This window comes from Delphinus delphis, chromosome 19, assembly GCF_949987515.2.
Source record: "Delphinus delphis chromosome 19, mDelDel1.2, whole genome shotgun sequence".
In the NCBI taxonomy this organism is placed as follows: Eukaryota; Metazoa; Chordata; class Mammalia; order Artiodactyla; family Delphinidae; genus Delphinus; species Delphinus delphis.
Window position 1 is genome coordinate 50,010,484 of NC_082701.1, and position 21,332 is coordinate 50,031,815.

Sequence of the window (21,332 nt, forward strand, 5' to 3'; positions counted from 1 at the left end):
CCCACTCCCCCGGCCGAGGTCACGTCGATCGGCCCAGCTTCCGCCTCCGGGACCCCGCATCCTGCCCCTCAGCGCTGCTGCCCCTTCCGGGACTTCCCGGCAGTCCGTCCCTCCGCCTGGCTCGGGGCCCTGGAAGACGAGTCCCTCCAGCCAGCGCCCCACCCAGAGCCCCACGTGTGCTGACCCCAGGTTCTCGTCCCGACCCCCATCCCCTTAATTGGGAGGCCCCGCCCCGTGCGCAGTGACGTCGGACGCCGCTGTCAGCCGGCGCTGGGGGGGGTCGGTGTGGGGTAGAATGGCCGCTGCCGCCGTCACCCGCGGGACCCCGGGAGGTAAGAGCCGGGGCCTCTCTCCCGCCTCTCCGCCCCGCGCCAGGGGGCGCAGCTCCACCGGCCCGGACGTTGCGCGCCGCGCCGGGGACCACCGGCTCTCTCCCGGTTCGCCCCCACTCCCCGCTTCCGTCCTCCTTCCCCGCGCCAGGGGGCGCAGCTCGGCGCAGCTCGGCGCAGCTCGGCGCAGGGCCCCACGGCGGACCTGCCGGGCAGGACCGTCCCGGGGACCCCCGCACCCCGGCACCCGCACTGTCCCTTGCCCGCCGCGCGTCCGCGGACTTTGCTCCGCATCTCCTGCAGGACATCCCTCCGTGCGGGAGGGAGGCGGGACCCTCCCACCTCGAAGCGTCTCCGGGGACCACCGCCCCGCCGTGGGGGGGCCGCCCCCGGGCCCGCTTCGCACCCTGACCGGCTCCCCATCCAGGACTGCGCACCTGCGCCCTAGGGCGGAGTCCTTACCACAGCCCAGGCTCCAGTGCTCACAGCCGAGCTCGGACGGGCCTCTTCCTCCTCCCCATCCCCGGACACCTGGTGGAGCCCGCGCTGAGAGCATCCTCCAGCCTCCATCTGTTCCCCCGGAGGGTGGGGGCTCAGGCTGGAGCCAGAGTGGTAGATGGGCTAGAGTGGGCCTGGAGGCCGAGGGAGGCAGAGGCTTTGGGGAGAGAAGTGCGGCGGGGTGCACAGGGCGGTCAGCCTCAGAATGGAGGATGGGTTGTCCTGAGGGTGGGTAGCTGGGTCCTGGTGTCTAGCCCACATTCTACCAGGCCCTGACCAATCTGGAGGGAAGGGTGTAGGTTAAGATCAGTTGTCAGATCTGCCCTTCACCTTCGAAAAAATCAAATAGAGAAGTAACTCAGGGTGTGTCTTCTAAGGCCTAGCTCTCCACCCGGACTTAGATCTCCTGCCCTGCCCCCAGCATCCAGGCTCTCATTTGCCAAAGCATCCTCCAAGAACCGGATGCTCTGAGTCCCAGCCCCAGGACCTGACCTCACCGTAGCCCCAGACCCGCAAGAGCCCAACGCCAGCCCCGCCGGCCTTCTCCCCTCCCCCACCCTGCCGGTCTCTTCCTGATTACTCTGTTCTGTTGTGTCTCCCGCTCGTGTTGGTTCCTGGCACCATGTCTGGGTTTGCCCTCTCCTCCATTCCCTGGCTGTACTCTGACATCATAGTCCAGGCCCTTCCTCTCGCTTCCTCATCTTTCTTAGATATCACGACCCAGTTCTGTACCTGGTCTCCTACCTCATCCTCCTCATCCTGGATAGTGTGGAGGCTTCTGCCATGACCTTGTTCTCTCCCTTCCCAGCACAGACTCCCCCTCCCCCCGGCCCCTCAGGCCGGGGGTGACCTTGCCCCCTGGAGCCCTCACCATGAATACCAAGGACACCACCGAGGTTGCTGGTGAGTTCACAATCCAGGTTCCCAGTTTGGGCACAGCCTTTTTTTCTCCCCAAGTGGTGGTGACCTAATTCTTGGATCCCTGCTCTCCTTGTCATCATTTCATCCCACCCTCCCACCCCGCCCCGCCCCATGCTCTGGATTTGGCCCTTTTCCCCTGGATTATCACAGGGATATCAGGAGCAGCGCCCTAAGTCCTCCCTTCTCATCCTCTCTAGAGAACAGCCACCACCTGAAGATCTTTCTACCCAAGAAGCTGCTGGAGTGTCTTCCTCGCTGTGCGCTGCTGCCTCCAGAGCGGCTCCGGTGGAATACAAATGAGGTTTTCTAGGGAGCCTGGGGGATTAGGGCGTAGCAGGGCCTGGTGGGCTGGAGGAGTGTGAATGGGGGTCTTGCTGTGCCTGTCGACATTCTCTAGGCTCTTTGAGGATCATAGGAGAGGTATAAAGCCCTGCACCTTGTAGTAGCTCGCTTCTCCTTGGCATATCCACCTGTGTAAAGATACTACCTACCACTTACAAAGTATTTCCTACAAACCAAGCACTGTGCTCAGTACTTGTCCTGCATTATCTCATTCAGTCCTCCAAGGACGCTGTAGAGCAGACGCTGTTGTTATCCCCGAGGTATAGATGGGAAAGACCAAGAGGCCAGCCTGAGACTTTGGAAAGGGGACACCCACCTGAGTGCCTCTTCTCCTGCAGGAGATTGCATCCTACTTGATCACCTTCGAGAAGCATGATGAGTGGCTATCCTGTGCACCCAAGACAAGGTGAGAACTTTTGTGAAGGTGGGGAGTGGCAGGGATCCTGGGTTCTGTACACAGAACTCGAGGCCAATCCTTCCCTTCTCAGGCCTCAGAATGGCTCTATTATCCTCTACAACCGCAAGAAGGTGAAATACCGGAAGGATGGTTACCTCTGGAAGAAGCGGAAGGACGGGAAGACCACCCGAGAGGACCACATGAAGCTGAAGGTCCAGGGCATGGAGGTAAGCGAGGCCTCCAGCTCACCTGCCCTGGTCCTCCTTCTCCCCGCTAGCTGGGTTCCAGCCCTGCCAGGGCTTGGTGACATTCTCTGTCTACCACCCTCCCAGTCACTCTTCCCTTCTCACTCACTTTGGATCCGCTAGGTGGTTGCTTAGCCTACTCTCTGCTTCCCATTTCCCTCCGTGACCCAATTCTCCAGGACTTAGGCCACACCTCCCTCTGGAGGACACAGATGCCCAATCCCCTTACTTCTCTTGCATTTCCCGCAGGGGTCCGAGTACTGACCCTCTAAGCACAGGTTTCACTTCCCTCAAATCATTGCTCCTCATCTTGGATGCGTTGTTGCCATGCCCTCTGATTTTTGGATGGTCCCATATGGCAAATCTGGTCCTTGTTGTAAGGCCCTGGCCCCACTGTTCCCTCCTCTCCGTCCGGGGGTGACTTGGGGTACTGGGATTTGAAAGGTGTGGGGAATAGGTGGGGGTGGGTGAGGGTGAAAGAGGAACTGGTGGAAAGATTGGGATTCCTGCAAAGGGACTGAACAGAGGAAGAGTTGGGGAGCAGACTAGCCCTCCCCCCACCCCAGCCTGTCTCCTGGCAGTGTCTCTATGGCTGCTACGTTCACTCTTCCATCGTCCCCACATTCCATCGGCGCTGCTACTGGCTGCTCCAGGTGAGGATGGAAGAGCTCAGGGAGACAGAGTCTGCCTGGCTCTTTGAGGGAGGTGGGGGCCTGCAAGAATGCAGTGGAAGGATGACTAGGTTCTGAGTGGGAAAAGGAGACTGGGAAGAAGAGAAAGGGGTTTGGGGATGGAGAGAGCCAGAACTTGGGGGGTGAGGTTGGGGGTGCCTGTGAAGAAAGTGAGGACTAGGAGGCTGAACCCCTGGGCGGCAGGACCCCCCCCATAGCACTCTGCATGTACCCTTGTGCTCTCAGAACCCTGACATCGTCCTTGTGCACTACCTGAACGTCCCAGCCCTGGAGGATTGTGGAAAGGGCTGCAGCCCCATCTTTTGTTCCATCAGCAGCGACCGTCGAGAGTGGCTCAAGTGGTCCCGGGAGGAGCTGTTGGGACAGCTGAAGCCCATGTGTAAGGCAGCAGGGCTAGGACAGCTCTCAATGGGGAAAGTGGACATAGGGAGCTCCCAAAGGGGCCAGGGTTCTATACTCAGGAGTCTGTGGGGTGACCATTTCCCCCCAAGCCAGGAGGGGTCTTTCCTGGGTGGGTGGGTGGGTACCAGGGTCCCTGGTGTGATCTAAGGTGTTGGAATATGGAGGGCAGCTGTGAGCTATGGGAGCTGTCTTGAGGCTGCTGGCCTCTGTTCACCTGGCCAGAAGTCTCAGAGCATCTCAGGTGCTTGGAAGAGCCATCAGGATTCCCTGGTGACTATTTTATGGGGGTCCCATAGCACTTCCTGCCAACTCTCCTCTAGTTCATGGCATCAAGTGGAGCTGTGGGAACGGGACAGAGGAGTTCTCTGTAGAGCAGCTGGTGCAGCAGATCCTGGACACCCACCCGACCAAGCCTGCACCCCGAACTCACGCCTGTCTCTGCAGTGGAGGCCTTGGTTAGTGACCCCTGACCTTGGAACCCTCCTCCCTCCTAGTGTGCTGCCCTTACTCACACCAGGGGGATAGCTGGGATTTGCATGCTTATTTGCATGTCTTTTGCATGTTCCAGAAAGATGGGCCAGATGAGCAGAGGCCTTCCCATCTGCACACTGCCCAGTTCTTTTTGCTTGATTCCTGGCAGCCCAGGCTCTCTATTTGCTTTCTTCATAAAGCTGCTCCTGGCCACCCCAGCACTACCACTTACACACAGGCTCAGCTTTATTCTTAGTTGGTACCCACTTGGTTCTGTTCTTTTGTCCTTTTTCTATGCCTTTACCTATTTCTCTCAGCTATTCCGCCAAGCCCTCTATCCTCTCCTGCAGTGCTCCTCCAGGGGGAGGGAGGGGGAGGAGAAATATTTCTGCCGCCTCCCAGTGGCCATAATCAGTATGACACCTCTGGTATTTAGTGACATCTCAGGAAATGCATGAAAGCTTTCCAGTAAGGGAAGGCTGGAGAAAGATGTGTCGTATCCCTTCTCTCCCCACCACCCCTTCCACTGCAGGTTCTGGGAGCCTTACCCACAAATGCAGCAGCACGAAACACCGCATCATCTCTCCCAAAGTGGAGCCCCGAGCTTTAACCCTGACCTCTGTCCCCCATCCCCATCCCCCTGAACCCCCTCCACTGATAGCCCCACTTCCCTCAGAGCTCCCCAAGGCACATACCTCCCCATCTTCTTCTTCCTCTTCCTCCTCTTCTTCCGGCTTTGCGGAACCCCTAGAGATCAGACCTAGCCCTCCCACCTCCCGAGGGGGTTCTTCGACAGGAGGCACCGCTATCCTCCTCCTGACGGGACTGGAGCAGCGAACTGGGGGCTTGACGCCCACTAGGCACTTGGCTTCCCAGGCCGATCCTAGGCCTTCCATGAGCTTGGCTGTAGTCGTAGGCTCTGAGCCCTCTGCCCCGCCAGCTCCTCCCAGCCCTGCCTTTGACCCGGATCGTTTTCTCAACAGCCCACAGAGGGGCCAGACGTATGGAGGAGGGCAGGGGGTAAGCCCAGACTTCCCTGAGACAGAGGCTGCCCATACCCCTTGTCCTGCCCTAGAGCCCGCTGCTGCCCTGGAGCCCCAGGCAGCTGCTCGGGGTCCCGCTCCACAGCCCAGAGCAGGCGGGAGAAGAGGAAACTGCTTCTTCATTCAAGATGATGACAGTGGGGAGGAGCGCAAGGCCCAGGGGGCTGCCCCACCTGTACCTTCACCCCCTCCTTCACCCACACCCTCACCTGCCCCCTTGGAGCCATCAGGCAGAGTAGGAAGAGGAGAGGCCTTGTTTGGAGGAGCTGGTGGGGCCAGTGAACTGGAGCCCTTCAGTCTTTCATCATTCCCTGAGCTCATGGGAGAACTCATCAGTGACGAAGCTCCGAGTGGCCCTGCCCCAGCCCCCCAGCTCTCTCCTGCTCTTAGCACCATCACAGACTTCTCCCCAGAGTGGTCCTACCCTGAGGTGAGTCTCAGGCTTCTCTCCTCCCTCCTGCATCCCTCTTACCCTGTGGTCTGTGACCTAGTTTCCCTCAGTTCCCACGGCTGCTTAGTTCTCTTCCCAACCTCATAGAGTGTAGCTCGCTTCCTGTTTTCATAGGCCCTCTGACTAACCCTTTCTCCCTCCCTCCTCCTTCTACCTGTGAATTGTGATTGTGTGAGTCCCTCAAGTGCCCCAGGGGACTTCATTCCTTGGTGACTGTTTCATGGAGTGGGGTGGGGCCAGGGAGGGACTGGGACAGCTCAGCCTGGGGAAGAGAAAATACAACTGGGATGTGATTGCAGACTTTGGGAAGCTGAAAGACTGTGTTCAGCAGTGGAGAAGTTCTGCTTTTTGCTGCTCCAGGGAGGGAAAGCAGGAACTACAGTGGGGGTCCAGAGGGGGCCTGAGAAAAGGACTTCCTTCCAGTGACAGCTATCTGCAAATGGGTTGGTAGCCTTGGGAGAGGCAATGAGTTCCCCATTTCTGGCAGATTCAGGTAGAGGACAGGAGCATGGGGAGAAGGGACAGTGGGTTGAGTTCACTCTACTGGGTCCTGTCCAATCCCTGCACCCCAGACCCAGGGGTGTACAGAGGACAGTAGATCCTCTCTCTCAGGGTCTGAATGAATGAATGAGTGACTGAGTGAAGGGATAATCAACAGAGAGAGCTCCAGTCACACTGCTCTCTGACTTCCGTCTGCAGGGTGGGGTCAAGGTGCTCATCACAGGACCTTGGACAGAGGCCGCCGAGCATTACTCCTGCGTCTTCGATCACATCGCAGTGCCAGCCTCACTTGTCCAGCCTGGTGTCTTACGCTGCTACTGTCCCGGTATGGGGACTGGGAATGGTAGGGGAAGGGACTAAGATAGGACAGTTAGGACTTCCAGGAAGACCTGGGAACAAATGTGTTGGGTTGTTCCTGAGAGTGGAAAGACCTCATCCAGTCCTGGGGCTGAGCCCTGTGGTCCACCAGCAGGCAGATGACTCTGAGCTTAGGTGTCAGAAGGTCTAGTTCTGGTCTAAGAAATCTACTTCTTAGCTGACTGGTGACCTTGGGTAAGTCTGTTCCTTTTTTAGGTCCTTGGCCTCCCCTCCTATAAGGTCAGGCATTTGACCCAAGGAGTCTCTAATGTCTGTCCAGGCCCTCTGGCTCCAATCCAGGGAGTTCTTAGGAGAATGAGAAAGGAGAGATGTTGGTCTCCTCCAACCAGTCTTGGGACTGAAGGACATTGGCTTCTAGACCTGTGCTGTCCAATATGGTGGCCATTAGCCACATGTGCCTATTGAAATGAATTAAAATTAAATAAAATTTAAAATTCACTTCTTTTTTTTTTTTAAATTAATTTTTTTTTTCCTTTGGCTGTGTTGGGTTTTCGTTACTGTGCGCGGGCTTTCTCTAGTTGCGGTGAGAGGGGGCTACTCTTCGTTGTGGTGCGCGGGCTTCTCATTGTCATGGCTTTCTCTCGTTGTGGAGCACGGACTCTAGGTGCGCAGGCTTCAGTAGTTGTGGCACGTGGGCTCAGTAGTTGTGGCTTGCGGGCTGTAGAGCTCAGGCTCGGTAGTTGTGGCGCACGGGCTTAGTTGCTCCGTGGCATGTGGGATGCCCTTCCCAGGCCAGGGCTCAAACCTTTCCCTTGCATTGGTAGGTAGATTTTTAACCACTGTGCCACCAGGGAAGCCCTAAAATTCACTTCTTCCATCACACTAACCATATTTTAGGTGCTCAGTGGCCACATGTGCTGGTGCTACCCTATTGGACAGTGCAGATGCAGAATGTTTCTATCACTGAGGAAAAGTTCTTTTGGACAGCCCCGGTCTAGATGTCATTGCCAAGGCTCATCTCTGCCCTTTTGCCACCAACTTTGCCCCTTACCCGGCACTCAGCAATGTTGCTGTGGGACCCTAAGGACCACTAGAGTGACAGGTTGACAGCTTTGCTGTCTATGAGTGTGTCCTCCCCCAGTCTCAACAGCCCTGTTTAATGGTGGATTGCAGGAGAGGGGCTGAGACCAGAGAAGCTAGGAATTGGGAGTCTCAGCTTCTGGTCTTGGGGCCAGGGCCTGGTGGTTTCATTCTCAAGGCTATAGACATTGAGACCCTGGGAAAGAGCTCTTATTAGGCCCTGTTGGTGAGCAGCTAATTCCTTTCCCGCATCTTAGTAACAGGGTTATGACCTATGGACCTTGATCTTGGGGAATCAAGAGATTTCACCATCATCAAATTGTTTATAAGTATAGGTGTTTCTTGATCCTCTGCTTCTATACCTTGGTGCTGCACAATAACATCCTTAAGTACAGAGTCTAGAATCCAAGGGGTCTCTGGCCTATAGTAGGTATTAAGTTCTCAAATGAAGGGAATCCCTCCCCAGTTAGTGCCAAGGCCACTGAAGCCAGGAGCCTCTGGGGCCCACAGCAGGGGGAGTAGGGTAGATGTGAAATGATCACCTGTGACCCTGACACAGGGGGTCAGAGAAAGAGCCCAGGAAAGAGAGCCCCCTCGCTGATCCTTGCCCTCCCCAGCCCATGAGGTTGGGCTGGTGTCTTTGCAGGTGGCAGGGCGGGAGGGACCCCTTTCTGCTTCTGTGCTCTTTGAGTATCGAGCCCGCCGATTCCTGTCACTGCCTAGTACTCAGCTTGACTGGTTGTCACTGGACGGTGAGTACCCAGCCCTCTGACCCCACACCTTTGAGCATGTCATGCTCCTAGACCCCTCAGGACTCAGGCAGCCACTGCCTTGCCCCTGCTTTACTGCTCTTCCCAGCTCCTGCTTCATTGGTCATTTCTGAATGAGGCAGCAAGCTTCCTTCATCTCCTCTTCCCTATAAATCTTGGAGCCAGCTTTGTCCCAGTGCTTGTCCTGTCCTCTGCATCTCAGAGGATGGGAGGGGCAGCGACAGGGTGTAGAGCAACATACATGGGACACACATGAGTGCATATATGTACCTAAACACGTATTTACACTTTCTTACCATTTTTCCTCTAATTATAAAGATAGGCATTTATTATAGGAAATTTTGAAATTACAGAAAAGCACAAAGTAGAAAATGAAAATTGACTATAACATTGCTCAGTAACATACAGCACCTTTAATATATTTTTTTATACAGAGGTGCACATACATACACATGTATGTGTGTACGTGTGTGCATTTGTTTAAATTCAGAACTGTGTTTGTCCCTTTTACTGGTTATCCCTCCTGTGGCTTTCAGAATTGTTTCTCTCCACATCTGCTTCTTTCTCAAGGTTTGCTTTTCTCCGTCTCCTCCTGTCCCTATCTAATCTGTGCTTTACCATCTCTCCTGTGGGTCTCCTGCCTCCCTCTTCTTTCCATTTCTCCTAGGACCCTTGTCTTCACTTCCCCTCTTCCTTATCGCCTATTTGGTACGTCCCCCAGATCTCCTTTGTGCTTTCTCTCCTTTCCTTGTTCATCTTTTCCACACTCTCCTGTCACACCTGAGTCTCTGCTCATGCCTCTCCACCTCCTCCCCACTGTCCCCTCTACCTTCATGCCCTTCTGTCCTGGCATCTCAGAACATCCCCAGTCTGCACCGGTTTCTCTGTTTCCCCATGGCTCTGACTCCCTCCTGCCTCCCCTCCTTGTCCTTGTGTGATCTCAGGAGGGAACAGATATAGCTTGGGACGTGTGCATGTGCGTTTGTGCATGGGGTGGGGGAGGAGGAGGAGGAATGGATGTGACCATCCATCTCTGTCGCCTCCCCTCCCCGCCATCCTCTTTGTGGACAGCTGCGGGGGGCCAGGAGGAGGGGGCAGTGCTTTTCAAATCACAGTCTCTGAGCTCTTTGGGGCAGTGGTTAACACAGAGGAGGGACCCTGGAGGCCTTGAGCCCCAGCCGACTACAGAGGTAGTGTCTGGAGCAAGAAGGGACAGAACTGTCACCTGGGAGAAGGCTGGGAACGTGTGTGTGTGTGTGTGTGTGTGTGTGTGTGTGTGTGTGTGTGTGTGTGTCAGTGTGTGAGAGAGATCTGGTGCAGCTAGGGCTGGATTCCCTATGGGGAGTCCTACTGTCTGTGTGTCTTGAAGGACACAGTCTTGGTTCTGGATTCAGGTCCTAGGTCGATGGATAGTATGAAGACCCCTAGTTTGAGGACTGGTCATGGGGGGCTGTATTCAGAAGGTGGGTGGGTAAAGGGCCATTGTTTGGAGAGGAGGAAAGGATATGATTGTGTCTTCACCACCCAGACTCTGGAACAGGGTCCAGTTTTGGTGTCCAGGGCATCCCCTAGACTCTGCCCACTGAGCCCCCATGTCCACTCCCTCTCAGACAACCAGTTCCGGATGTCCATCCTGGAGCGACTGGAGCAGATGGAGAAGCGGATGGCAGAGATTGCAGCAGCTGGCCAGGCCCCCTACCGGGGTCCTGATGCCCCTCCGATTCAGGTACCTCCACGAGGAGGGCACTCGACGGTAGGGAGCAGGGGGAGGGTTTTCCTTAGAAATAGGCTCTAGTGTGTGACTCCCCTAGCTCTCCGGCCCCAGCCAGCCCTCCTCCCTGTCCCTGACGCCATCCTGCTCCCACCCCCGCCCCGCAGCAAGAGTGGCTATTCTGGGCACCCTCTTGGCATGACAGGCTTCAGACTATTTCTGGCCTGAAGGAGGGTGGAGGTGAGGGAGAGGGTGGAGGAGGGGATCCAGGGAGTTGGGGCTCAGTGCTCTGGGGGTCCCAGGTCTTGGAGGGAAGAAGGCTGGGAGAGGACTCTGAGTTCTGAGTGGGGGAAGTCATCTGTGGATATGGCACTGATCTGAGCCAGAGTGAAGGCACAACATGGGCAAGTGGGTGTGAGGTCTGGCCTGGAGGAAGCTGCCTGTGGGCGGGGGGGACACCCAGGAACTTGAACTGGGAGGACTGATGGGCCATCAGAGATCCGAGTGGTGGGAACCTAGACTGGGACGTGTGGGGAGAGGGCAGAACTGGAAGCTGAGAGGACAGGCGTGGGGTGGCTAAGGCCATCCCAGGCTGGGGATGCTCACGTCTCTACCTAAGGGTGTGTGCACCACAGGATGAAGGCCAGGGACCTGGGTTCGAGGCACGGGTGGTAGTCCTGGTAGAGAGCATGATCCCACGCTCCCCCTGGAGGGGTCCTGAACGTCTAGCCCATGGAAGCCCCTTCCGGGGCATGAGCCTTCTGCACCTGGCCGCTGCCCAGGGCTACGCCCGCCTCATCGAGACCCTGAGCCAGTGGCGGTGAGCCGGGGCCAGCGGGTGCAGGGCGGGGGTGCCCAGGGACTGAGGAGGAACTGGAGCCCTGCCGTGGGAGCTGGGGTCACTGTGGAAAGGAAGAGGGGCTGGAAGAGGGTTTGCACTTGGCGGAGTTTTAATGTCCCCTGACTTGCAACGCTGACCTCTTGACCTCCTTACATTCATTAATCTCTTTGACTGCTTATCCCACTGACCTTAGTGCTTCCCAGTCCCTTCGATTCTGAAGTTCCTACCGGGTGCCCTTTCTCCCTGACTGGACCCTGTTGTCCCTTTCCCAAACCCTCCAGGAGTGTGGAGACCGGAAGCTTGGACTTAGAGCAAGAGGTTGACCCACTCAACGTGGACCATTTCTCTTGCACTCCTCTGGTGAGGATGCTGGGTTCCTGAGTGCACGTGGGCAATGGGAAATGGGAACGGTTCTTCAAAGGGAAGATCCTCTGAGGGATACAGGGGAGGAGTGAGGACGGGCCCCAGGCCTCACCTCCACCTCCACCCTCTTCTTCTCAGATGTGGGCTTGTGCCCTGGGCCACCTGGAGGCTGCCGTGCTCCTTTTCCGTTGGAACAGACAGGCACTGAGCATTCCCGACTCTCTGGGCCGCCTGCCCCTGTCCGTGGCTCATTCCCGGGGTCACGTGCGCCTCGCCCGCTGCCTTGAGGAACTGCAGAGACAGGAAGCTTCAGCTGAGCCCCCGTTTGCCCTGTCGCCGCCCTCCTCCAGCCCAGACACTGGTGAGGGTTTAAGAGGGGACTGCGGGTGGGAGGACATGCCAGGGGAAAGCCAGAGGGTGGGAGACAGAGTGCGAGAGGAGGCAGCGGGGATGGGGAGGTAAGAGCAGCAAGGGGGCAGGTGGCGCCTTCTGCCCTCACCCCCTTCCCTCACCTCGCAGGTCTGAGCAGCGTCTCCTCGCCTTCGGAGCTATCGGATGGCACTTTCTCCGTCACATCAGCCTATTCTAGTGCCCCGGATGGGAGTCCTCCCCCTGCTCCTCTGCCAACCTCTGAGATTACTATGGAGATGGTCCCAGGCCAGCTCTCCTCTGGTGCCCCAGAGGCCCCCCTACTCCTCATGGACTATGAAGCCACCAACCCCAAAGGGCCCCCACCCTCACCGCCTCCTCTCCCACCGGCCCCAGATGGTAGGGCTGCTCCAGCGGAAACTGACAGCCCACCAGCTGTGGACGTGATCCCGGTACCGCTTATGCCGATGGAGTTATGAGGGCTCGAAGTAGAGTGGGGCGCGGGGTGGGGTGATGCCGACCATTCCATAAAACAGAATCAGTCTGGCTGCAGTTTGGGAAGAAGGGGCCATTTACTCTCATTTAGGGACAGGCAAGTTTATCCTCTGCTTAGCTCCTGTCAGAGCTTGTGACTCAGAAGTCATGAGGCATCGGGGGTTAAAAATTCTGGGGAATATCTTCAGTTAGAGCCGGGTTGTAGGGGTTACTTGTTGATCCACAAAGGGACAAGGTTCTTGGGGAACGAGAGCAATGGCAGGAAGTTGGGAGGAGTGAGGAGCAGAGAGGTTGGCAAGATGGAAGCATCTGGCAATGACCTGGGGCAAGGGGCGGGGTGGTGGGAGGCTTGCACAGGGTAAGAGCTAAGAGAGTCTTGTGGAATGAATGAACACATGAGAGAGTGGATCTTCAAGTGCAGCAGCGTACTCCTCCGCTAGGACTGGGGACATATCTGCTAAGGGATTAACTGGGTAGCACTGGAGTACAAAAAATGTAGACAGCTCCACAAGGTAGGCTGCTTTACGTGTGGCCAGCAGGAAGTGCTGCAGGCTTCAGGCCTGGAGCAAAGGCAAGGCTGGAGCCATTCAATAAGGTGTCGTGTGATTGGCAGGCTCTGAGCTGATTCTTGGAGAGTGGGATGGGGTGGCGGGCATGGCCAGGTCTGTGGGAGCTGGCATGGGGCAGGCCGGGTGGGACAGTGGGCAGTCAGCCTGGAAGGGTAAGCCCTTCATTTGCCCAGCTCCTGAATCCCCATGTGGTATATGTCCTTCCTAGCCCATGTTTCCCATGCCTCAACACAGAGGGCTGTACTCCTGAGTGGGACCTCAAGAAGTGTAAATGAATCTGGAACACTGGCGGAGAAAGACAGGGTTAGCAGGGACAGCCGTCCCTGAGGCCTCATCGTCTGGTGCTGAGAGGAGGAACAAGATAGGAAGTGGACTGACGCTACGGCCTTGGCCGGAACAGGCCGGAACAGCTGGTAGTCAGGGCTCCTCAAGGCTCACCCAGCTTCTCCTCCATCCAGGTGGACATGATCTCACTGGCCAAGCAGATCATCGAAGCCACACCAGAGCGGATTAAACGGGAGGACTTTGTCGGGCTGCCTGAGGCCGGAGCCCCAATGCGGGAGCGGACAGGGGCCGTGGGGCTCAGCGAGACCATGTCCTGGTTGGCCAGCTACCTGGAGAATGTGGACCATTTCCCCAGCTCAGCCCCTCCCAGGTGACCAGCTCAGGACAAAGCCTCCAGATCCTTCTTCAGAGGAACATGGGAGGGAGGGAGGAAACTTCCTCATGGCCAGAGCTCCATCCTGGCTCAGGCCCCAGGGCCTTTGAAAAGGGGATTGGCACTGGCTGCTGAGTTCTGAAGTCACTCTGCAGGCTCTGTTGCTGGGGCTGTGCCTTCACAGCAGTCTCCAGGTGGGAGAAGAGAGACTGCAGATGCCCCATGGCCTCCCTTCTCCCTGTCCCTGCAGCGAACTGCCCTTTGAGCGGGGTCGCCTGGCTATCCCTCCGGCACCTTCCTGGGCAGAGTTTCTCTCTGCGTCCGCCAGTGGCAAGATGGAGAGTGATTTTGCCCTGCTGACCCTATCGGATCACGAGCAGCGGGAACTGTACGAGGCAGCCCGAGTCATCCAGACAGCCTTCCGAAAGTACAAGGTCAGGGGGCTGGGTGTTTCAGGGGATGAATTACACAATCTTGAGTGGGGAGATTACAGGTTCCCAGGACTTTGGGAGGGACGACAGTCATCCAGGCCTGGGATGGGGTGAAGGGTCGGGGACCCCAGGCAAGTCGGAAGGTTAGGTCACACGTCTGTTAGGTGGGCAGCTAAGTGCTGAGACCTCCTTCTCTCCCCTTAGGGCCGGCGGCTGAAGGAGCAGCAGGAGGTAGCAGCAGCTGTGATCCAGCGCTGTTACCGGAAGTACAAGCAGGTGAGACCGTCCTCTCTTGAAAGCATACCTACCAACCCACACCCACACACACCCATTCCAGCCCAGAGCACCCAGAATGCTGCCGGAGCCCTAACTCCCCTTCTCTCTCCACAAGCTGACCTGGATTGCACTTAAGGTATTAGGCGTGAGACCTGGGTGTGAGGTTGTCTGTGATGATTCAGCCTTTCCATGAGTGTGTGGATTAGAGAAATAGACTTGCATCAACTGAACTTGGGGGTGACCCTCAGGGGTTTGGGTCTCTGTCCATTTCAGCCCCTGCCCTTCCTCCCCACTCCTGCAGTTTGCACTCTATAAGAAGATGACCCAGGCGGCCATCCTGATCCAGAGCAAGTTCCGAAGCTACTATGAACAGAAGCGGTTTCAGCAGAGCCGCAGGGCGGCGGTGCTCATCCAGCAGCACTACCGTTCCTACCGCCGCCGGCCCGGGCCTCCCCACCGGCCCACGGGCACCCTGCCTGCCCGCAACAAGTATGGCGTTAGCCCTCTGGCCCTTCGGCCCTCTCTGCCCACCCACTGTGTCCATGCCCACTGTCCGTGGACTCCCCACTCATCAGCCTGCCCCCCTGCCTTTCCTTGCCAGGGTCCCTAAGGGGCGGAGGGCAGAGGATGCCTGAGTGTCCTGTGAGGTCTCATCTTTTCTTTCTTCCACCAGAGGCTCCTTTCTCACCAAGAAGCAGGACCAGGCAGCCCGGAAGATCATGAGATTCCTGCGGCGCTGCCGGCACAGGTGCTGTCCTTTCCCTCACTGGATTTGGGCCTGCCACCTCCCCCACCCGACCTCCCCGATCTGCGGGTCTCCTCTGACTCCTTCCTTGTTTCTCCGCAGGATGAGGGAATTGAAGCAGAACCAGGAGCTGGAAGGGCTTCCCCAGCCCGGACTGGCCACCTGACCTCTCCACTGCCTTTCTCATCACCCTGGGGGCCGCTTCTTGCAGTCTTAACAGGGACAGGGCTCTCTGGGGGAGGGGGAGCCCCCTGTCGGCAGCTTTCCCGTCACTTCTCTTGGAGCCCGTCCTCGGTCTCCACCCCCTCCCCCTCCGAAGTGCTGAACTCCCTTTCCCACCCCCGGCTCCTTCTCCTCTTCCCTCCGGGTCGTGCCCCCCCTCTTTTAGTCCCTGGCTCCAGAAGACCCACGCCCCACATACCTGCATCTTCAGCTGTGACCTCCGGAGCCCTGCCTGCCCCTTCTCCACAGCTCCCTCCCTGCCTGTACCCACCTCGGCCCCTTCCTGACTTGCCTTATTTATTTGTTCGATGCGTCTCTGAATGTATCCGCCTCGGTCCCACCTCTGCCTTCGCTACGCGCACGCCCCTCGTGTTTCAGGGCTGACCGTGCCCCCACCCCGACTCCGCATGTCTGCGTCTGTTTCCTCCCTTTCTGGCCCCGTCTTCCCCAGTCACCCCGACCGACTCTGGCCACCAACCTCCGGGCCAAAGGGGGGTGTATATAGGAACGCGTTGCGGAGTCCCGCCCCGTCCCCGAGGGGAGGGGGCTTGTACATAATGTAACATACAGAGTATAGTGAAGAATCTATTTAAGGCGCCGCAGGGAGGCCTGCACGGCCGGGCTTGTGGCTCCAGGCGCGGCGGGGGCCTCCTGCCGGCTCCACAAGCACTTTCTACTTGTGCATGGGCTTGGTTTCTACGAATTGCCATTAAACATCGCTGCACCAGCCAGCCTCCGGCCTCTGTCTGCGGGGGGCGGGGCCTCGGCCGGCGGGAGGCTGCGGGCGCGCTGGGCAGGGATCTAAGCCGCGCCGGGGCGGGTGCGTGGTTTACCGCCTCCGACGTGTTTCCGGCCTTAAAGGCATTTTGCCCTTCCCTTTAAGACGCGCCGCCCCCCTCTCAGTCACTCCCAAGATGGCGGACCTACTGGGCTCCATCCTGAGCTCCATGGAGAAGCCACCCAGCCTCGGTGACCAGGAGACTCGGCGCAAGGCCCGAGGTGAGGATCCCAAATTCACAACCGGCTTTCTTCGCCCGGTTCTCAGGACAGCACTCCTACCCCTTTGGACGACCCCGCCTTCTCAACCTTGAAAGACCCCTCACGGGCTCCTTCAGAGACCCCCCGAGTCCCTAAAAGGGGTGCCATCCCGCCCGCTGTTCTTAGCGGACGATGATTGGCTACCTGAAGCCCAGCGCCAGGCCCCTGGCTCTTTCTACCTTGGCCTTCCGCAGTCCTTGTTTTCAATTCGCCGATGGGCCCGCCTGTCCGCCGGTGGCGTGCTCTGATTGGTAGGCTGCCTTCAACCCCACCCAACCCCTTGGTTTTCCTCGGCCCGCCTTCGGATAGGGGGGGCGAGTTCGACCGCTCGGCCCCGCCCACCTTCCGGCGCTCGAGGCCCTGAGCCTCGTCCCCTTCCGATTGGATTCAGGACACGCCCATCCGCAGTCCTTTCTCCCCTATTGGCCACCTCAACTTAAAGGTCTACCTATTAAGTTTTGTTCGACCTTCCTCTTAGCCCACCCTACCCTCAGCACCTCTAACTGGCTGCTGGGTGCTTTCGGCGCTCTTATGCCCCGCCTACTTGGGGCCGCCCTCCAACCTTTCTCTCATCTGTACCCTTAAATTCCCGAGCTCCCCGGGCGGGTCGTGAATGTTGATTGGAGGGATGAGAATGCCCCTACCCGGTCCGATTGGCCATGGTTTCCCCGCCTGTGTTCTCCGAGTAACTTCCCAGCCGGAGGCTCAAGTTGGGCTGCAAGCTTAGGGCGCGGCCCGCCGGGCGGTATAGGCCTCTCTTGCTCGCTTTGCGGAGTGTGAATGAGTCTGACAGAATGACTGACTACCTTGCGGAGGACACCGGCTCCCCACCCGTCCGAGGGAGGCCAGGGCAGCCTGGGTGCCTTCAGAGGGCTCAAGTGCTGCTTAATATCGAACTAACATCCATATTTACTGAATGGTTGCTAGGGGCCAGGGTACCCTCAAGGAGCCCACAGTCTGGAGTATCGATGAAATGCGCATTGATGAAACGATCACACAGGAGTTTAATAACCAACTTTATAAGTGCTCTGAAAGAAAAATAACTGTTATGAGAGGGGCTACCTAGGGGTCCTAACCTAGTCTGCAGTGAGCTGAGATGTGAAGAATAGGTAAGTCAGTAAGTGAGAGGGGAGCACAGTGCTCCAGGCAGAGATTTGAAAGCTCTGAGGAAGGAGGGAGCATAATGGGACCTGGGAACTAGAATTATTTAACACCATGACTGACTAGGTGGGTTCACCAGCGGCCATTGACAGACTAGGAAGCTGAAGTTCAGAGTTTAGTCAGTTACCTGCCGTTACACTGTTACTAAGTGGTGGGGTTTCAAACCCATGTGTGACTTTTAAGTCTATGTTCTTAACCATAATCTTACGCCACCTCCTCAGATGCAGAGAGATGACTCATAAGCCAGTTCGAGAACAGTCAGTGACCAATATAGGGTGTGCTGATGGTCAGAGTCCTTGAGGTGGGAGAGAGGGGAGCTCCTGAGCTGTCGGGGCCCTGGGGCCACAGAGAGTAACTGGAAGGAGATGAACAGGGTCTGTAGCTTCTGGGAGCTCACAGTGGGGTAGGGAGGACAAGAGTTACACTCTGTTAGCTCTCAGCACATGCTGTAGTGGGTGTCAGAACCGAATGTGCTTGGGCCCCAGAGGAGGAAGTGAGTAACTGACTCATGGTGGATCTCAAAGTTTGCAAGAGGAGGAAGAGCATTTCAAGCAGTAGGAACAATATGTGCAAAGACATGAAGTAATTAAGAAAATGGGAAGAGGTTCAGTGCAGCTGAAGGAATTCCAATCCTGTGGAAGAAGTGGGCCTTAAGGATATAAAGAATTTGAAATGGCGGAAGAGAGAAGAGGGGACAGTGAGACCCAAGGGTAGGGAGTTCCCTTTACAGCTCACCTCAGACACCTACACTCACAAAGGAGAAGAGTGTCAGACTGGCCATTTCAGCTTCATCTTGGCTGTAGAAGTAAAAAGTGGGGGTACGTGAGCCATGGCCGCTGGGCCTGCGCGTCCGGAACCTGTGCTCCGCAGCAGGAGAGGCCACAACAGTGAGAGGCCCGTGTACCGCAAAGAAAAAAAAAAAAGTGGGGGTGTTACACAATATAGGAAGTTAAATAATTTCCCCTTCCCTATGCAGACAATGATATGATAAGCTCCTTGAGGCCAGGGCTCGGTTTGTTCTCGTTACCACCCCAAGTGCTTTATAGTTCTTGGTGTGTTGCAGGCATTAAATAAATGTTTGTTAGTTGGTTTCCCCAGTGGGTTGGGAAATGGGGTTGAGCATTATTCTAATCTTTGTTACTCCCACTAAACTGTGAGCTCCTAAAGGGCAAAGCTATGTCTTAATCCTCTTTGTACTCCAGGTCCTAGCACAGTGCCAGGTATAGAGGAACTATCAATAAATGCTTGGCAAATAAACAGTAATCCTACCTTCCTAGCCTGACACCCTCCCAGTGGACATGAGATCCCTTTTGAAGCCCTACAAACTCTCCCCACCCATGCTTCCACCCCTGGCCTCATGCTGCCATTTCTCACCCCCAGAGCAGGCAGCCCGCCTGAAGAAACTACAGGAGCAAGAGAAACAGCAGAAAGTGGAGTTTCGTAAAAGGGTGAGAACAACTGGAGAGATCAAAGGCAGCCTCAGAAAGGACTTCCAATAAGTTAGAATTGGAAGGTTGAAGAGTCAGTGTGTTTGGAAACTGTCTTGAGAGAGGTGAAACCCAGAAGCCAGTGGCACAGCGGCTGGGAAAGGCGTGGGAGGCCAAGGCCTGTTGGCCTGGCGGGGGAGAGGGATATTTGGGTGGGGCCATCATCTCATACCTTCTTCACTTTTCCCTTTACCAAGATGGAGAAAGAGGTGTCAGATTTCATCCAAGACAGTGGGCAGATCAAGAAAAAGTTTCAGCCGATGAACAAGATAGAGAGGAGCATACTGTGAGTGTCTCTGGGCTGGGGAGGCAAGAAATGGGTGACCAAGGAGGCATGAAAGGGCCAGACAGGAGAACCCTCCAGAGGAGGACGCTGGGCCCCCTCGTGGCTCTACATAGTCTTTCCCCTTCGCTCCCCCCTTCCCAGACATGATGTGGTGGAAGTGGCTGGCCTGACATCCTTCTCCTTTGGGGAAGATGACGAATGTCGCTATGTCATGATCTTCAAAAAGGTAAAAGGGGGACCTCCCTGGTGATCCAGTGGTTAGGACTCTGAGCTTCCACTGCAGGGGGCACGGGTTCGACCCTGGTCGGGGAACTAAGATCCTGCGTGCCGCGCCGCACTGCCCCCCAAAAAAGGTAAAAGGCCTGAGTTCCCCGCTGTCTCCTCTCTCCTTTTCAGCCTGTGCCCCACGCTGGGGGAGAGGAATGAGATAAAACATGTATGTGGAACCTTGACCCCATCATCTCCTTCTTTCCCAGGAGTTTGCACCCTCCGATGAAGAGCTGGACTCCTACCGTCGTGGCGAGGAGTGGGACCCCCAGAAGGCTGAGGAGAAACGGAGGCTGAAGGTGAGTTATGCCTGGCAGTCCCTGGGGCCCTGCAGCCCCCCAGCTGGGAGGGGTTGGGGTCAGGCCCTGAGCTCTGGTGCCCCACCTTGCCACCCCTAGGAGCTGGCCCAGCGGCAGGAGGAGGAGGCAGCCCGGCAGGGACCTGTGGTGGTGAGCCCTGCCAGCGACTACAAGGACAAGTACAGCCACCTCATTGGGAAGGGGGCAGCCAAGGATGCGGCCCACATGCTGCAGGCCAACAAGACCTACGGCTGTGGTGAGGCCGCAGTGGGGGCTGGGAGGGCAGGGCAGAGGAGCACTGGATGGGGGGAGGGGAGGGAGGCTGAGGCACAGGGCTCCTAGGCCCTCCCACCCTCCCCTCTGCCCCCAGTGCCTGTGGCCAACAAGAGGGACACACGCTCCATTGAAGAGGCCATGAATGAGATCCGGGCCAAGAAGCGTCTGCGGCAGAGCGGGGAAGAGTTGCCACCTACCTCCTAGACACCCCAGCTCCCTGGGGCAGGGCAGAGGGCAGGGAGGGACGAGGCTGCTGCTATTAGAACCCATCCTGGAGCCCCACCTCTGAAGCACCTCCTAACAGCTGTCACTCAGGCTGGGGGAAGCAGGTGTTTGATTTGTCACTGTTGGAGTGAGAGAGAGAGAGAGAGAGAGAGAGAGAGAGAGAGAGAGGGAGAGAGAGAGAGAGAGAGAGAGAGAGAGAGAGTGTGTGTGTGTGTGTGTGTGTGTGTGTGTGTGTGTGTGTGTACAGGTGGGTATTTAATCTGTATTATTCTCTGTTCTCCCTGGAATTTTCTTCCCCATGGGGCTGGGGTTACTTTACATTCAGTAAACACTGTTTGACCCAATGTCTTGGTTTGTTTGAACAGAGAAAGGTGGGTTCTAGAGAGGAAGAGAAACAATTATAGGTTGAAAAGTATAAGATTGTTTTTGTAGGCCAAAGATGGCGAAATATTGGCACTTTTGTAGAAATTTATGAGATAGTATTTTAAGAGCACAGTCACTACAGCCAAATGGCCTAGGTTTGGATCCTGGCTCTGCCACTTACTGTTACCTTGGTTAAAGTATTTTACCTTTTCGTGCCTCAGTTTCCTCACCAGTAAAATGGGGATAATAATGGTAACTATCTGATAGGACTGTTTCAAAGATTACATAGGCCGGTATATGTCAAATATTTAGAATAGTTTCACATCCTCCAAGCTCCATGGAAATGGTAGCTGCTCTGGTTATACTCTCATCCTCACCAAGCTCTTCGATTTCATAAGGATGAGCACTCAGACTTAACACTGCAGTGGCCTCTGCAGACCGTGCACTTCAACTTATGGGCAGGTCTGATCCAGCTTCCCCCTCATGGTGATGTCAGGCCTTGGCCCCCCACCCTGCTCCCCTTCTCTGGAGCTGGTTCAGTGTTCTGTCAGTTCCTCTTCAGCTGCATTTCACATAATACACCTGCTTCCCCCAGCCTCCTTCCATATTGTGAACTTTGTGGTTCTAGATCCAGCCCAACTTTCTCTCTGGCCAGTCCCTCACTTCCTCCTTGTCCCAGCAGGTTCCATGTCCGTTTTCCCTTCCTGCCCCTACTTCTTCACCTCCTGTCTCATCCAGCCCAGAGACCAGCGTCTCCTCCCTCCCTCCCACAAACGAGCAGGCCACTGCC

The 21,332-nt window shown here is 56.6% G+C and overlaps 2 protein-coding genes across 6 annotated transcripts; both read left to right on the top strand.

The window, feature by feature from the left end:
- Positions 1-265: 265 nt before the first annotated feature.
- Positions 266-15,219, top strand: CAMTA2 (calmodulin binding transcription activator 2). 5 transcript variants are annotated; one of them, XM_059998604.1, is made up of 23 exons: positions 266-332; positions 1,636-1,730; positions 1,946-2,049; positions 2,429-2,496; positions 2,579-2,714; positions 3,314-3,385; positions 3,650-3,803; positions 4,147-4,281; positions 4,830-5,770; positions 6,491-6,617; positions 8,308-8,442; positions 10,071-10,186; positions 10,807-10,991; positions 11,294-11,372; positions 11,514-11,736; positions 11,895-12,196; positions 13,267-13,463; positions 13,717-13,900; positions 14,102-14,173; positions 14,289-14,309; positions 14,475-14,662; positions 14,847-14,921; positions 15,021-15,219. In XM_059998604.1, the coding sequence occupies exons 2-23, from the start codon at positions 1,700-1,702 to the stop codon at positions 15,082-15,084; spliced, it is 3,609 nt and encodes a 1,202-aa protein (XP_059854587.1). In that variant the 5' UTR covers positions 266-332; positions 1,636-1,699; the 3' UTR covers positions 15,085-15,219. The 5 variants fall into 5 exon arrangements, with proteins under 5 accessions (XP_059854587.1, XP_059854588.1, XP_059854589.1 ...); XM_059998605.1 differs by lacking the exon at positions 14,289-14,309 and having other exon boundaries at positions 3,299-3,385; XM_059998606.1 differs by lacking the exon at positions 14,289-14,309.
- A 306-nt stretch (positions 15,220-15,525) lies between these two features.
- SPAG7 (sperm associated antigen 7) lies at positions 15,526-20,523 on the top strand. Its single transcript, XM_059998616.1, has 7 exons — positions 15,526-16,139; positions 18,720-18,787; positions 19,024-19,112; positions 19,254-19,338; positions 19,589-19,678; positions 19,778-19,934; positions 20,049-20,523. The coding sequence occupies exons 1-7, from the start codon at positions 16,055-16,057 to the stop codon at positions 20,156-20,158; spliced, it is 684 nt and encodes a 227-aa protein (XP_059854599.1). The 5' UTR covers positions 15,526-16,054; the 3' UTR covers positions 20,159-20,523.
- Positions 20,524-21,332: the final 809 nt, after the last annotated feature.